A 16,082-nucleotide genomic window follows, 5' to 3' on the forward strand; every position below is an offset into this window, starting at 1 on the left:
AAAAGCTTGAAAGACTGAAAGGGGAGAATCTCTGCTATGGAGGAGGTTTGCATGGCACGCTGTGTATGGGCCAGTGGCCCGCTCAATGACCCCACCACCTGGGTCTCCCACCATCTAAAGGAACATGAGATCACCTATGCTATTCTTTTCTGCTAGCATTGTAAATAAATAGCATTGTAGATGATACTTTACAGGGTCTAAGTTCTTACTGGGATTATAATGGACCAACACCTCCTGGTGCAAAACAGGGTTAAATTAAGAAATCGGGGGATCAGGGCATGCATGTTATTTCTATTATTTTCCACAAGCAAATTAAATATGCAGAAATCCCCTCTCTTTCACATATGCAGATGTAGTTGTCAAGTTCATATCAACAAAGTTTCATGGAGGCAAGGTCTGGCAATCTGAAGATCTGGAGGAGGCAATATTTTGAGCACTACGCAGTCCTGGTGGTGGCCTTGGAAGCAGCATTTTTGTGGGGGTTAAATGGTGTCCTGTTTTGGGAGTGTAATGTAGAAGGTCGATGAATATTTTTAGAGGAACATACTTTGGATAGAGTGGTTGGGTTTGGTTCCATGTAAAGGAGTGTTTTGGAGAATCAAGTAAGCTCTTTCTTTGCACACCAGTGGGAAGTCTTTAGAGAAAAGCAAGGTTATGACTCAAGACATCAGGAGCAGTGTTCTAGGGCTGGAAGGTGACGTCCCTTCCAGCACCGAACTCTGCACTCATTTTTTCCCAACTCCTGACACCGCGGAGTGGAGCCATGACAGGGCCGCAATGCCACTCAGATTGAAAAGCAAGCATTTTGGCGTGGGGAAGGTGCCTGCAGAGGGAGGGCGGCACTGCCTGGGGTGGCATGACACTGTCATGTGTGTCGTTCCCCCCCCGACTGTTGGGACCATTGGCACAGCACGCGACACGCACCACCTACCGCTCCCCCCAGAAAGAAGGGTGCAATGCTTAATCCCACCCCGTGGGCCTGCGACACACCAACCAGGAGAGAACGTGCTGAGTTGTCCTCTCCGCTTGGACGTCGCTTTGATGACACCTGCTTTTTGACGGGCCGAGTGCGGAGCGGCAGCGGGTGGCTGGCTGGGCTTAGGAGGGGTGGCCGGTGCCTGGGTGTCACTGGAGAGCAGTGGGGCAGCCTTGCCTTTCGTGCCCTCCGATGGCCAAAAGGTGCTTGACTCTCCTTTCCCTGGCAGACACAGGCCCGAGGGCGGCCTCGCAGGCACCTTCCCTCTCTGTCCAGGCTGTTGCCTCTGGAAATCCCCCTTATGATGAACGTGTCCTGACAGGCACTGGAGGGGGAGTTGAATTCTGTTCTGGAGACATTCAGTTCTGGAGACGTTCTAGGTAGCACTGCGACCCACAGGGAAATCCTGAGGTGCTGCTGTGTTTTAGATCAGCCTTCTAGACAAAAGTATGTTGACCTTTACCCTTACCATCAAAGTAGCTCTAGAAGAGCAGTCAAGGAACTTAAAGCTACCTTAACCTCCAAAGATAAGAATAACAAATTCTGTAATTCTGTACCTCTCGGAGATGCAGCAAAAAACCCATGGTGCTTTTTTCTAATTGTAAATTGGGTAACTTAAAAAAAAATTAATTCATGACTATCAGCAACCAGATCACGTTAAGAAATCGTGCAGCTTAACAGAGTCTTACCCAAACTTACCTTTACAATTAAGTCCGGGTCAAATTTTCATTACTTTGAGACACATTATTTTTTATTACCGTGCAAGACAGAAATATTTTATAAAACTGTAGAAGGAGATGATATATGTGACCAACAACAGTGAACTTTTCTGTAATATTGTTCAAATTTCCTTTTTTTTTTAAGATTTTTTACATAGCTCAAAATGATTGATGTTCAAAAAGGCAAAGAAGATCTTTATTCAGAGATGTTCTCAGTGCTACACAGTTGAAAAAGATGGAAAGCACAAGACAGGACCGAATCTTTGGGGTTTATCTGGCCACAGAACAGGACAAGCTGCAGGATTTTCTTAATCAGATGCAAAAAAGAACAAAGGTAAAACTAACAGGTGACATGGATGAGGTGCAGTGTTGGAGGGGACATACATGAAAAAAACCTTTTCCTTCAGAGGTACAAAAGAAAGCCTTGCTCACAAAGGAGTTACTCTCACAACTGTCTACTTTGCATTACTGCAGATGAATCTGAACTATAGTTTCAGAAACAAAAATCCTCGGTCCCTATATTAAAAAGAAATTTTACCAATATTCAGCACACCAGGTCAGAAGGTATATAGCTTTCCCAGAACTTTGTAGTGTCAATGGGCAGATTTTAATTTCTGTTTCTTAAGAGTGCTTTTAAATTTTGTTTGCTGGTCACTACCCTCTACTGGCATCGTGGTGTGCTGCAGTTGTTTTGCTCAGAACACTTGACTAAATACCATCACCTACTAGTAAGCTATGACTTGTCTTGTTTTTCATACAGACAGTCTTGAAAAGCAGTGGAACATCTAAAAATGGAAAGTAATTCTGTGTGGATTTCATTTGTTTTATTCATATTATTTGAATATAAATTATATTATTTGAATCAAGCTATTAATTACAAATACAGTCTTGGTTTTTTTCTGGTTATTAAGGTGTTTTAGAATTGGCTGACTTTTTTATTTTTCTGTGATTTCTAGGAAATGTTTTGTGACGTTCATGTTATACTGAACACATGTATTCATACATACATGTGTTGTATGTATGAATATGTGACTGAAATACTAATCTTTTAAGCGTTTCTCTCAGTGCGCTGCTGACACGCTGCCGGGGCTGTGAAGCACAGGGATTTCACGCGCGGCAGCAGGCACAGACCCTCAGCCTACGCCAGCGACTGTCACATCGTCGGTGGAGGCCCCGCTCCCGGGAGGACACAGCCGAGGTGCCACCCTCGCTCCCCACGGCATCCACGCTGTGGATACTTGCATATCATTCATACAAAGCATCATACAAAACATCGTCAGCATATATTAACTATTTTTAAAAAAAAATTTAGTGAACAAATCATACAGATGTTAGTACAAGTTTTTAAAATAAAGCCAACAAAGTGATATCTGAATCCACCTTAGACAATGGGAAGAGTCAGCTCTGGAGGGCAGAAGAGAAACTTGAACATGTCATTACAGGTATTTCAGTAGTCTTCAGTACAACAGTAGGCTTCTGTTGACAGAGACAGGTTTTAGCTGGGTTGGAAAGAAACACTAATGGTTTTTCAACTTCTTTCAAGAGATTCCAGGAACTGGCCATTGACAACCCTTTTTCTAATGCCCTCCAATGGAGCACAGCCTTGGTGAATTTCATGTCAATCTGTAGATGCTCATTTTCAGCAACTGTATGAAACCAAAGCTGGAATTACAAAGATACTTACATAGTTAAAAGTAGTAAGTAGTTGTATGTGAAATGGTGCAGAGAACTGCAACTCTCCATGATGCAAAAAGGATTTATATTTGAATTATTAAAGTGACACAAAGACAATGTATACCTTGTGCATTTTATATTATGTATCATTTATGCTCACATTCCTCTTGGATTCTAGACACATTATGTTCAGAGGAATCACACCTTTGATTTGAGACCGTTGATATTTTCATAAATATATGATGTTGGGCCAGCCTTGTATTTTACTATGTTTTTTGTTTTTCAGGAATTGCCTGGAGTGAGAATACACTGACAGAGTATTTGGAAAACCCTAAGAAATACATTCCTGGTACAAAAATGATTTTTGCTGGAATTAAAAAGCAGAATGAAAGAGCTGATCTCATTGCATACTTGAAAAAAGCAACTTCATGAAACATTGCTGCAGCAGCTGTAATGTCAGTGAAAAATGTTTTGAATTCTGACTAGCTCCTATGCCAAGTTCTAGTATTTTGATGTTAATTATTCATTAGGGACTGGCCTTAGCAAAATCAAATAATGATATGTTTTAAGATGCTATGTCCTAATAGACAACATTGGGAGGTGAGCATTATTTATATTGTTATATATTTCATAGACCTTTGTGGAGTGTGCTATAGAAATACTGTTCCTTTTTATAAGGACATCTGAGAGCTCAATTCTGCAACTAGTTATTCAAACACCCACTGAAACTATTATTCAGTTGTGGCTATGTCAATAAGAAAGTGCCTGTAAGTATTAGGACTGACAACTGAATGAAATTTTTCTTTTGAAAAAAAAATCCTCAGCATTATCACCTGTGAAGGAAAGCACCATACACAGCAGATCACAAAATATAACCTTACATTAAAAGAACACTATATAAGGATGATGGAAGCGGAATATCAAGAGTATCAGATAATTTCAGGGGACAAGTAACCTTCAGTAGTGATGTTGACCCAAAAGAATCTTGAGGAGATACCTGAATACCCATGACCTTTTTGGTTTAAAAACATAACCCACTCATTGTATTGTTAGTGTTCCTTTGTGTATTAAAAATCCATAATCATCTACCGGTCATTTTTCAGAGTTGTGGATTTTTTTCTCCATTTGAGGCTAATATCTTAAGATATCTTTATCCTCTAACATGTAGAATGAATGAGGGCTAACTAGCTCAAGCAAATTATAGTAGTAGATATTTTCACCAACAGTAGAGGATTGATGAAGGTGATTAAAGTCCTCCTAAAACCTCCTCATGAATCTCTACCACTTGAATTGTGATTTACAATTTAATTCTCTGTTTACACAAATGTAATAGATTAAAACATACTTCACTCAAGCAAGGTTTCCTTATGTCATCGCAGAAGGGAGCATTAGTACAAAACTAATTTGCTATAGCATTATTCCCAGGTACTCATTTTAACAGTATTGTTCCAATGCTTACCCACCAGGGGCTTTAACTGATTGTCTTACAGTGCTCCATACAGCTGAACTGCTGGTTTTAAGTAAGGGAATAAGCGAGTGTCGGGTAGAAAGTTCTGTGACACAACTGGATGAGTACCTGCTTTTTCTTCTTTTGTGCTGGAGCTATAAGATACTTCCCCCTTTCAGTTTCATAGTCAGGACCTGTTCTGTTGACTGTTTAGATAATTAAAGTATTTGCCTGAATGACAAAAATTTTCTCAAGTGCTTTTCTCAATTGCATTTTGAAGAGTGCTGTGCCACTGCCTTTCTGAATAAAGAAACACACTCCGCCTGAGAAATGCATTGACATTTCTCCTTGTGATTCTTTTAGGACGTCTCTGTACATTTGTACCCGAGGAGGCCAGCTGAGACTGGCTAAAGCCTGCCTTGCTCTCTGAGTTGGCATTGTGCATCCACACCAATAAAAAGTGCATCATACATAAGATGAATCAGATATAAGCTGCCTGTACTTCACTGCAGCATACCTGTAGAATTATGAAGGCAGCACAATCCTGTGGAGCCAACATAATCCATTTGCCTCTTTGGCCCTCCCATGAAAGGCTGCAATTAATCTCTCTCAGGCCCATACACGAAGCTGCAGCTCAGCATATGGTGCACTTCGTTTACTCACCGTGCAAACAGAGGTGTAGTTTGACATGTGCCAGAACACAGACAGACCCAAGTTTTCTCCTAACATCCACCGATGCACACCAGGCCAGGTTTCTGAGGCAGGTTTTACCATGACAGCATGTCAAAAGGCTGCTCAAGTTACAGAATAGACAAACCACTGTGATCATCTTTGTCACACTTAATCTTTTAAAAAGAGGATTATAATTTATACACAGATTTGGGGCTGCATAGTTCTTTACAATCAAGGTGTTACAGTAAATTGTTCACTATGTATTTTATGCAATGGAGACAACTGCGTTTTTACTTCTTTCAGTCTTGACTCTGCTATTTGAGAGATTGTCAATATGCAGATTTTTACTGTAATCAAAGCCCATGCATAAAACCCCCAGCAAATAAACTAAAGATGCCACAAGACTGTTTGAAGAAATGGAAGATCTTGTTTATACCTAGGCTTACGGAAACACTAAATTGCTTTAGGTGTTTACATACAGAACTGCTACACAGTAACCATCTTGTTGTAAACACTGGTGTGACCGCTCAGACCAAACCTCACTATGGTAAAAATTATTTACATACAACTATTTCACTTGTATGCAGATGCACAAGGTCCTTGCTTGAGAGCTCGGGGCACGTGCCTGCCAGGCCTTCAGCAGCTTATGCAATTTCTTTGTGTAAGTGGAGTGTTCGTGCCAGTGTTGCAAAAACGCAGATGCCACTGAAAAGGCCAAGCACCAATTAGTGGCTGCGGGCAAGCGGGCGCCCTTCAAGGGTGACGGTGACGCAAGCGCCGGCGAGCGCCAGCAGCTGAGGACGGTTCAGTGGCAGCGCAGGCAGCAGTGTACAGATGTGCACCGACAGCGTGGATGCCGTGGGGAGCGAGGGTGGCACCTCGGCTGTGTCCTCCTGGGAGCGGGGCCTCCACCGACGATGTGACAGTCGCTGGTGTAGGCTGAGGGTCTGTGCCTGCTGCCGCGCGTGAAATCCCTGTGCTTCACAGCCCCGGCAGCGTGTCAGCAGCGCACTGAGAGAAACGTTTAAAAGATTAGTATTTCAGTCGCCCTTGCCCTTACCGAGATACGCCTGCAATTTCATGTCCAAGCCACCTGTATGGAAAGAGCTCAGCTTCTTTACAGGTGCGAGCAGCTCGGGGACGATCCCTTATAGCCTGTCCTCCGGCGTCCCCGCCTGCCGCCCCCTCGCCCAGCACGCCGCTCCCCCCGCAGCCCACCCGCCGCGGGTGCTGCAGCCCCGCGCCCCCCGGCAAGTCAGCGGCGGCTGAGGCACGGTGCGGCTGCCGGGAGCGGCCCCTTCCCCGCCGCCGCGCACCGCCACGGTAGCCCGGGGCCAGGCTGGCTCCCTCCTCCGTCCCCCAAACGGGGGGGGCTGCTAGCGGGGGCGGCGCCCCCGCCCCCGGTTGCCCGCGCGCCTGCGCGCCCCCCTCCGCCCGCCCTATTGCCGAGCGGGTGCCGTCGGCGGCGCGGTTTCTCAATGGAGAGCCGTCCTCCTGCGGCAGCCTCCCTGCGCGGCGGGGAGAGCCGGGAACGCAGAATGAAACCCCGCCGGGGGGCGGCGGGCAGGGGGCGGGCACGGAGCCCTGCCGCCACGGCGGCGCGGGGCCGGCGGCAGCGAGGGATCTACTGCCCAGCTTGCAACAACGCAGGCACCGAGACCGGGAGGCGAAATCCTTTGTCTGTCGCTCCGTAAGCAGTCTCCGGGCTGCGGGAGCCACGGACCCTGCACGGAGCCCCTCGTTATTCCCGACTGCTGCGGGAGACGCGGCAGCCCTTCGGGCACGCGCACGTAGCCCTCCCGCCCCGGCTGACACCCGCGCACTCGCCTGCACTACCGACACGCGTCCCAGAATCGCTCCCTCTCCTTGCAGGCTCTGCCCGGACCCCCGCGCCGAGAGGGGCTGCTGCAGGGACAGGGTCCCCGGCAGGTCGGAATCTCGTTTGGGTGAAGATTTGTCCGTGTGTTTTCCCAGCCAACTAAACTCCCATTCATGAATTTCTGAAGCCGCCTTCATTCAGTCTTTGGTGAGCGCATGAAAGACATCTTTCACGTGTTAAGAACCATGACTCCGGTTTTTCAGTCGCTTATGCGTAGGCATCGATTTAGCAATGAAACGTGCTCCACGTGCGCATAAAAATAACCCCAGTCCGTCTGCCTCGGTGGATGTGGCCGGTTTCCGCCTGCCAGCCGGTGCTGCGGGAGCGGGCATCCAGGCGCGTCCTGGGGCACCCCGCGGGCGCCCGGCCCCGAGGGAAAGCGGCCTTCGGGCAGAAAGCCCAGGGCGGCTTTGCGGGCGGCGGGCAGGAGCCCGCTCTCTGCCCCCCTTACGCAGCCCCGGGCGTGAAACGCCGCACAAACGGTGCGCGCCGGACTGAGCCACGGAGCCAGGTCCCCCGCACGGGAGAGGCTGCAGGCGTCTCAACTCAGGGTCTGAAGAAACGGAATTCACTTGGTCTTTCTGAAAGGGCTCCGTTTTTCCGCCTGCCTTCTGAAGTACTGAAGTAGCGCAAATAATGCTGTAAATTAAACATCTTTAACGGGAGTGCTTGCGTTACCTCCCCCCGCCTCTCCTGCAGACCGCGGGCGGGAGCCGCGGCCCGGTTTGCCCCTTCCCTGCACACGCATCACAGACAAAAGGACCCTCCCTCTCCCCCCGATGTCCCTGAATGAGGCGCCCGCCAGCGCGGAGCTCCCTAGCGCAGCTCCCCACTGCTCGGGGACCTCCCGCCGGGGGACCCTGTGCGCCTCGCCCCGCACGCCAGCCCTCAGCCCCGCGGAGGCTGCCGAGGCGGCTGCCGCCAGGCGGGCGGCGGTGCCTCCCCCCGCAGCGGGGCTTGCCAGCCCTCCCTCCTCCCCGCCTGCCCCCCCGCTCGGCTCACGCGTCCTCCCCCCGCCCGCCCCTCCCTCCTCAGTGGTCCGCCGGCTGGGTTACGCAGCAGCCGCCGCCAGCACTGACAGCACTTGGCAGGAGGGGTTTGCCCGAGCGCTCCCGGAGCATCTCCAGAGGCGCGGCGGCAGCGCCTGCCCGGCTCACCGGGGCAGCCGGCCCAGAACCGGGGGGCCGGGGCCAGAACCAGAGAAGGGCTGAGAGCCGGGGAGCTGAAAAATACCTGGAATAATACAAATACTACTACTACTACTACTAAAGAGTGGTGGGCAGGAAAAGGAGGTCGCGAGGTGCAGCAGGGGGCGAGGGGAAGGCGCGCCCCCGAGGAGGGGCCCGGGCAAGGGGCAGGAGCGGCCCCTCGCCGGGGCTGCCGGCAGCCCCCCGCGCCCCGGGGCGGCCGTCGGGGCGGCGGCAGCACGTGGCGGCGACGGGGCATGGCCGCCGCGGGGCCTCCCGCGGCCTGAGCCGCCCCCGCCGTCGGCACCATGGCGGCCGCCGCCGACGCCGGCCTCGACGTGGCGGCGGTGGAAAGTTTCCTAGAGAGGCACCCGGAGCTGGTGGAGAAGTGGCTGAAGAGGAAGACCTCCCTCCCTAAAGCGCCTGCCGCCCCCGCCGCCGGCCCGTCGGAGGACCGGCGGAGCAGCGGCGGCCCCGGCGGCGGGGGGCTGCAGCGGCGAGCCTCCCAGAAGGAGCTGCGGAAGAGCTTCGCCCGCTCCAAGGCCATCCACGTCAACCTCACCTACGACGAGCATGTGCACGCCCGGGCGCAGGAGCCGCTGAGCAGCGTGCGGCGGCGAGCCCTGCTGCGGAAGGCCAGCTCCTTGCCCCCCACTACCGCCCACATCCTCAGCGCCCTGCTGGAGTCCCGCGTCAGCCTGCCCCAGTACCCCCCCACCGCCCTGGACTACAAGCGCTACCTCAAGGAGCACAACGAGCGCCAGTTCTTCCTGGAGCTGGTCAAGGACATCTCCAACGACCTGGACCTCACCAGCCTCAGCTACAAGATCCTCATCTTCGTCTGCCTCATGGTGGACGCCGACCGGGGCTCCCTCTTCCTCGTGGAGGGGGCCGCCGCCGGCAAGAAGAGCCTGGTCTCCAAGTTCTTCGACGTGCACGCCGGCACGCCGCTGCTGCCCTGCGGCTCCACCGAGAACAGCAACGAGGTGCAGGTGCCCTGGGGCAAGGGCATCATCGGCTACGTGGCGGAGCACGGAGAGACGGTCAACATCCCCGACGCCTACCAGGTAAGAGCCGGGCAGGCTCCCGGCGCTCCCCTGTCCCCGGCTCCCCCCCCGGACCGCGGCGGCCGGGGCGCCTGCCGAGAAGCCCCGCCGCCGCCCGGCCCTGCCTCCCCCCGGAGTGTCCCTCCCCGCCGCCCTGCCTCCCCCCGGGGTGTCCCTGCCGGGGCGGCGACGCTGCCACCGTCGGGGCGCCGGGGGTTGCGAGTAGCGGCCGCGGGTATGCTCGGGGCAACTGTTGGCGGGGCGGGAGGGGACTCCCATGAAAGCGGGAGGGAAGGCCTCTCCTGGGTGGCCCACGGGGCTAAAGTGGCCATAAAAGCGGTACAGCAGTGTGCTTCTGGATGTCGCAGGAGCCGTAGGCGGCTTCGTGCGTTTTCGAACCGTATTTTGGAATCGGCTGAAAAAAAGTTTAAAAAAATGCTCGTGACAGTCCCAATGACAATATTCTTAAATCTCTGTCTCACTTAATGTTCCCTGCCTGCCCGCTGCTGAAATAGTCTCATTGCTTTCAAAAGAGCATATATTTTCACCTTTGCATATGCCCGCTCAGCCCACACGGCATGTTTTCAAACCTATTACTAGAAGTGATATAACCAGCCCTGTTATTCTCCTACAAGGACTTACCCCACCTTTTACTTTTATAGAGGCTTCAGTGTGACTTGTGAAAATGTAGTCCTGGCTTCAAGGCAAAAATTCCCTTTGACTTCAGCAGGGACAGACACGACTTCGCCTGCGTGTGTTCATGCAAAACAGTGCATTCAGTTTACTAGCTTGAAATTTACCTCTCTCTCTCTCAGTCCTAAGGGCTATTTCTAGTGTTTATTAGGGTGAGACACGAGCAGCAATTGAAGGTTCTTGAGAAAATTAAGAACCACAGAGCGACAGACTTTTTAAATTAGGATCTTGGAAAGCTTTAGAAAGGTGGGAGATATATGTCTTTACAATTTTAGTAATAACCATTGTCCAGTGTTTAATTTTGCTCTACAATAATAACAAAAAAAAAAAACATTAAAAAAACTGGTGATGCTTTTAGCAAACCATACAAGGAAGAAACTTGAAAAATAAGACTGGGTTATTTTTGTTTGAAATACAGAAGAGGCAAGGTAAATGTATTTTGGGCTGAATATTTATTTATTTGTCAAGCAGTGAAAAATACTAGGAACTTCACAGATCCAGACTGACAGAGGTTCCCAACCCACAGAGTTCAAAGGGAAAGAACTGAGCTTGGTAAAAATGCTGTAATATTCGGATTAAAATGATTGGGTGTTGGATCACCTTTGAAAAAATCTAAGCTTTCTTCCTTTATTTTTCCTTTTCTCCATTATACACTTTCTCTTACCATCTGATTTTTTTTTATTACTTTCACTTCTAAAACTGTACTCTTCCCAAAATATCTGCTTTTGGGGGTCAAGCAGAAGATGTTCTCAATAGTCTCAAGTGGCTAAACAGATAAAGGATATCCGAGTTTGGCTGGGAAAGAGCTTGATCTCTCCTTTAAACTCTGGATAGCTCCAGCCACCTTTTTTTGGAGGTGAGAACACCACTGGAAAGGCAGAGTGTTTTCCAGTTCTAGGGGACTGTATTATTTTTTCTCCGGTGTTTGTTCACTTTGTGTTTACTTCCCTGTGAAAAAGCCCAGCCGCTTTAAACAGTTTATTGTCTGTTTCATTTGCAGAGAAAAGTGAAAAACAATCCATCCAGTTGCCATTCCCGGTACTATTTATATTATACTTTTGTCTGGCTCCTATTAAAAATCGATTGAAATATTATAAGTAATACAATTAATTGTATATTTAAGCCGTAAGTACATTAGTTGCAGTAGAAGGGACAATTCTGAGCCAAGTTCATCCTGTAATTATACCAATTGCAACTTCCCTGCTTTCAGTGGAGTTACTTCTGATTAACTCTAGTGCAAAAGAAACTTTAGACCTTGCAACTTTAATGAAAGTTTTGCTTGATAATAAAATGGGGGATCTGCTTTCTGTTATGTTTCTGAGTTAGTACCATTTATCTTCTCTTACCTGGCACGTATATATCCATTGTGCATCATTAAAAGGAGACCTTTCTAATTTAATAGTATAAAGAGCCCTGTGAAAGCCCAGGTACGTGTGCGTAGAGAAGTGACAGCTGTTCCATTTCAGATCATTGTAGTGCTCACAATACAGCACTTTAAAAATTAATAAATATGATGATGTAATTTTTGTCAGCATTGCCACTGATGATGGAAGTGTTTAATCAACCGTCAGGTAAAAAAAAAAGCACCACCATGAAACTTTGTCAGGCTGGCAGATGGAGTTGGAGAAAAAGGGGTGACAGCACAGTCCATTGAAGAAAGTGTCTACATTGATGCTACCCATTTGGTAAGAAAAGGCCTTATATTAGGTCAGAGGAACACCTCTAGATTAATTTAAAGTTTTCTTGCTTGTTTTTTAAATTAACCTTGTTTAAAAAGAGGTAAAGATACTTCCATATCATCAGTTAGCTAGTTTACTAATTGGGAAATTTGTTTTATTATCATCCAACCGTCTGTATTTTCTCAGAGCCTGATCAAATACCAGTTGGAATTCTACCATCGAGTACAAATTGGGTTGCCTGCTTCTATCGTCAGCTACTACTGACATTAATGGGACTTCAGTACGATCAACACTACATTTAAATCCTGTCATGTCTTATAATGTGCTTTACACAGGCAGTTCCCTGTGCCCGTACGCAGACTGACTGGTTTAGGAAATATTTGTAAATGACTTGCAGTGTCGTTTTCAGAGATAGTGTAAGATTGCAATTACACATTTCTTTTTCTAAAGAGAAAAAATATTAAAAAATGAAATCAAATAATAGGCTGGGGCTTTTCCATGATCCAGGTGATTATTACTGTTGTTGAGTCTGACTTTCAAAACTTGCTCATGTTAACAGCCTTCCTTAATTCAATAAGCATACTTAGATACAAGGTTTGGAATTAATATTATGTATTGAGGACTGTATAATAATCACTTCATTTAATACTAAACAATACCTATATAACATCTCACAGTAATTTGATTTATGAAGTTCAGCAGTGACTGAACAAACTTTTTGGAGCTTCACAGCATCAGAGAATTTGACAAACAGTTTGTGCAAAGGTTTAGGTGAATGTTATATGACTGATTCAAAAGTTGCACAATTTCATTCATGGCATTAAAAGCTTTATTTATTACATTGCAAAGTCATGTGATGAAAGTGAGTTTATAATTATAACAGTTTTGTAAAATATATGATCTGATCTGTAAGAGTTAGCACTACAGAGGATTTGAGAACAGGGAAGGAATTAGATACTTTCTTTGCATGTCAGAGCCAGTCTGAAACTCTTTCTCCTGGAAGGAATCCAGTTGTCTTGTAAATTGAACTCCTAGTCAGTTTAAGTTTTAAAATAAGGCCTTGGGTTTTCCCCTATGTTAATTTTGGGAAGCATTTCTGACTCCTTATTCTTATGTGAATAATGCACTATGTCTTGAGCACACGTGTTGGAAGAATCCGATCATACTGGCAAGGAAATTTGGAACCTAAATGTCCATTGAGGGTCCTTTTAACATAGCACAGATGTAGCTTTTGCAGTCATATATGAAGACTATTAAGCATATTGTAAGTATGCAGGCAGAGAGGCCATTAAACCTTTATCTGCAGTTCTTATAAGTTGTTTAAAATTTTAAGGTTTTTTCCTACTTAAAGCTATGGATTTTTTTATGTTATCCCTTCTTTCTCACAGGTCTTCTATGATGTTTAGCTGCAATTACTGATCATTTCAATTTTGCTCCATCTTTTAAAGCAGTATTTAAATAATAAAATTTTTAAATCACAAGTAATGTTTGGTTATTGTTACACCTTTAGCTGTGCAAAAGTTGGGAGAAAATTTAATAGCATCCCAAGTCCTTCTAGCTAGTGAAAAAAAAAACTTACTCTTTAGAATAGTAAGCATGCATCAGAAAGTGGTGAAGAATATGTTCTGCCATTTGCCAGTGTCAGCTGAATAAAGTTACATCTTATGTTAAATTTGGAATTTAAAAGGTAGCTTTAGAAGATAGAAGAAAAAATGGCTTACCAGATGGATGTTTTAATAAAGTGGGGAGCAAAGAGAGGAGAAATATTATATTGAGTCATGCTAAGACATGGGGTTTTGTAAGTTGGAGAAAGTGCCATAAAAGATGTTCAGAAATTATTTTTTTAATACAGTTCAAGTCTTTAAAAAGAAAAAATTTAATCACATTATTGGAACTAAAATCAAGGAAAACGAGATAAATCGAGTGCTCTCTGTTCTGGACTCTCCTGTTACCTCTTTCAAGTTTTGGCCAAGTGTAATGCACCTAATGCACACACAACCCTTTACAGTAAATTTTAAACATCCTTGAACACCTAGGTACAGGCGTGGATGTTGTCTTTTTCAGGCCCTCTGGGTGAGCTCTGAGCATTCATTGTCTCCTGCTGTGCCAGGACGGCATTACAAAGTTACTGCTCGTGGGTGCAAACCTTTGAGCCTGGGAGGGCCCTTGTGGGATGGGCTGTTGGCGTAGAAGGTCACGGGCAGGCAGGAGCCACATTTCATTACACAGGGTAGCTGTTTGTTATCATCAATATTAACAGCGTGTCTCTTTCAATTTTAAAGAGCAATTAAAGCATTAAAACCCTAGGTCCTGGGAGGTTCAGTTCTGCAAATGGGAAGCACTTAGGCACTGTTTTATTCAGCAGCACTTGAGCAGCAGCACCAACAGCAGCCGTGTTCATTTTGGTGCTGACTCTTAACAAGGACAGAGGTTGCTCTTTAGAGAGCAGAGAGCACGAAACTTGGCAAGCAGAATAAACAATAATTTTTAAAAATTCCATGTAATACAGAAAAAATGAGTTAAAACAATTTTTGCTGTGCATTAAACATGACTAGGAAGTACCATGGGGAATGCAGGAGATAATTGCAACAGTAAAGAACTAAACTGCTCTAATGTGCTTTCCACAAAAGGACGCTTCAGCCCATCATGCAAAATTTAGGAAAACTTGGAATTGTAAGTACAAGTCAGTAAATTGGTGAAGGGATGTTGTAATCATCCCTGAATCTGCAGCCCAGCAGAGGTGAACACATCCTTCGTGTCACAGCAGCACTGGCCTGGGAGAGAAGGATCTCCCTGCAGAAGGCAGCGCCCTCCTGCGTCTCAGTAGCGGAGAACCCTCAGGGCAGCAGCTGAGGAGGAGGTCTCCTCACCTCCTGTCACCTCCTTCTCTCCATAAGTCTTCTTCTCAGGGAATGGTTTTGGACTGATGTGTAAAACGTCCTAAGGCCTTCCTGGGTCACACCACCACCGCTCTCACCTTGGAGGTGTCCGCTGGGGGCAGGACCTCTTGGTAGACACCAGGGCTGTGTAGAAGGGCATGTGTCCAAAGCCACTCAAGGGCTCAGATACAGTTTTGTGTCTCCATGCTGCTGCTCAGGTGGATCACCAGGACAGACAGGGCTGCACAACGCAGTGTACGCCACTGGTGACAGCCCTCAGGTATCGTGAGGGAGCACACCTTCCTCTCCCTGCTTGTGCAGGGTGGGTGAGATTAGCTGACCAACCAGGCAGGCAGTGGCCCGTCCTCCAGGGTTGCCCAGCCGTTACTCCATGGATGCACAGCACCTGCTTGCTGCCCCCAGGTGTGCCTGCAGTGGCTGCCTCATCAGTTTGAAATGAACAGCAGGTGGGCTGGTGGCGGCTGGGCACAGGGTGCCCAGGTGAGGCCTGTGTGCTGCAAGTCCCTATGCCGGGAGCAGGGGTTTGGCAAAGGGCTGGGGGGGGGGGATGGAATCTGTCTATATTCATGTGTAATGAGTTTGCTCTACTTCCCACTGGGGCTGTTGGGTAATTATCAGGCTTTTTGTGGGGCTCGCACACTTAAAATCAGTGCTCAACAATGTTATGCTATCTTGTTTTAGTGCTGTTGTGAAGGGGTGCTCAGAGTGGGTACAAGCTCTCAGGTAAACACAAGCATGGAGGTCTTCAGGGCATGAACAGGTTAGTAATTTTGGGGTTTTTTTTAATTAAAAAAAAAAAAATCTAGCTGGCTTGCTTTCTCAGTTGCTTTATGGAGCAAGTATTCAGTATGCTGGTATCTTTGGCTTCTCAAAAGGAGCAGCTGTGAGGCCTGGTTCCCCCACTCTCCTTCCTGCAGGCAGGCCACTGGGCTGTTGGTCGTGCAGAGCTTGAGCAGGGAAAACTTTTTGGTGAGCTGGAGTGGTTTTCCTGCCCCCTTGTAAGACTATCTTTTGTTAAGCAGGCAGGCTTTAACTGGTTTATTGCTCAGCCAGTCTGTCTCAATAAGGCAGACTTTTTCAGTTTTTTTTTCCCTCAGACACTTGTAAAACTCCCTTGTGGAACAGGTGTGAAACTGGTGCCTCTGTGGCCTGAAACTTCCTTGTGAGAAGGCAATACATATATTTGATTAGAGCAGGTCACTGACTGTGA

General features: G+C 47.4%; 2 protein-coding genes across 2 annotated transcripts in view; both read left to right on the forward strand.

Annotated features, from left to right (window-relative positions):
* The first annotated feature begins 1,866 nt into the window (after positions 1–1,866).
* LOC143161514 (cytochrome c, somatic-like) lies at positions 1,867–3,801 on the forward strand. The gene is given in 2 exon segments (XM_076340599.1): positions 1,867–2,029; positions 3,656–3,801. Coding segments are annotated over 2 exon segments (309 nt in total).
* Positions 3,802–8,862: 5,061 nt separating this feature from the next.
* The window catches only part of PDE11A (phosphodiesterase 11A), a 142,244-nt gene continuing 135,024 nt past the window's right edge, over positions 8,863–16,082 (forward strand). Inside the window, exon 1 of the mRNA XM_076340748.1 lies at positions 8,863–9,621. Coding sequence (XP_076196863.1) covers positions 8,863–9,621 — 759 coding nt within the window. The remainder of the gene's footprint in view (positions 9,622–16,082) is intronic.

Source organism: Aptenodytes patagonicus, chromosome 6, assembly GCF_965638725.1.
Source record: "Aptenodytes patagonicus chromosome 6, bAptPat1.pri.cur, whole genome shotgun sequence".
Lineage (NCBI taxonomy): Eukaryota > Metazoa > Chordata > Aves > Sphenisciformes > Spheniscidae > Aptenodytes > Aptenodytes patagonicus.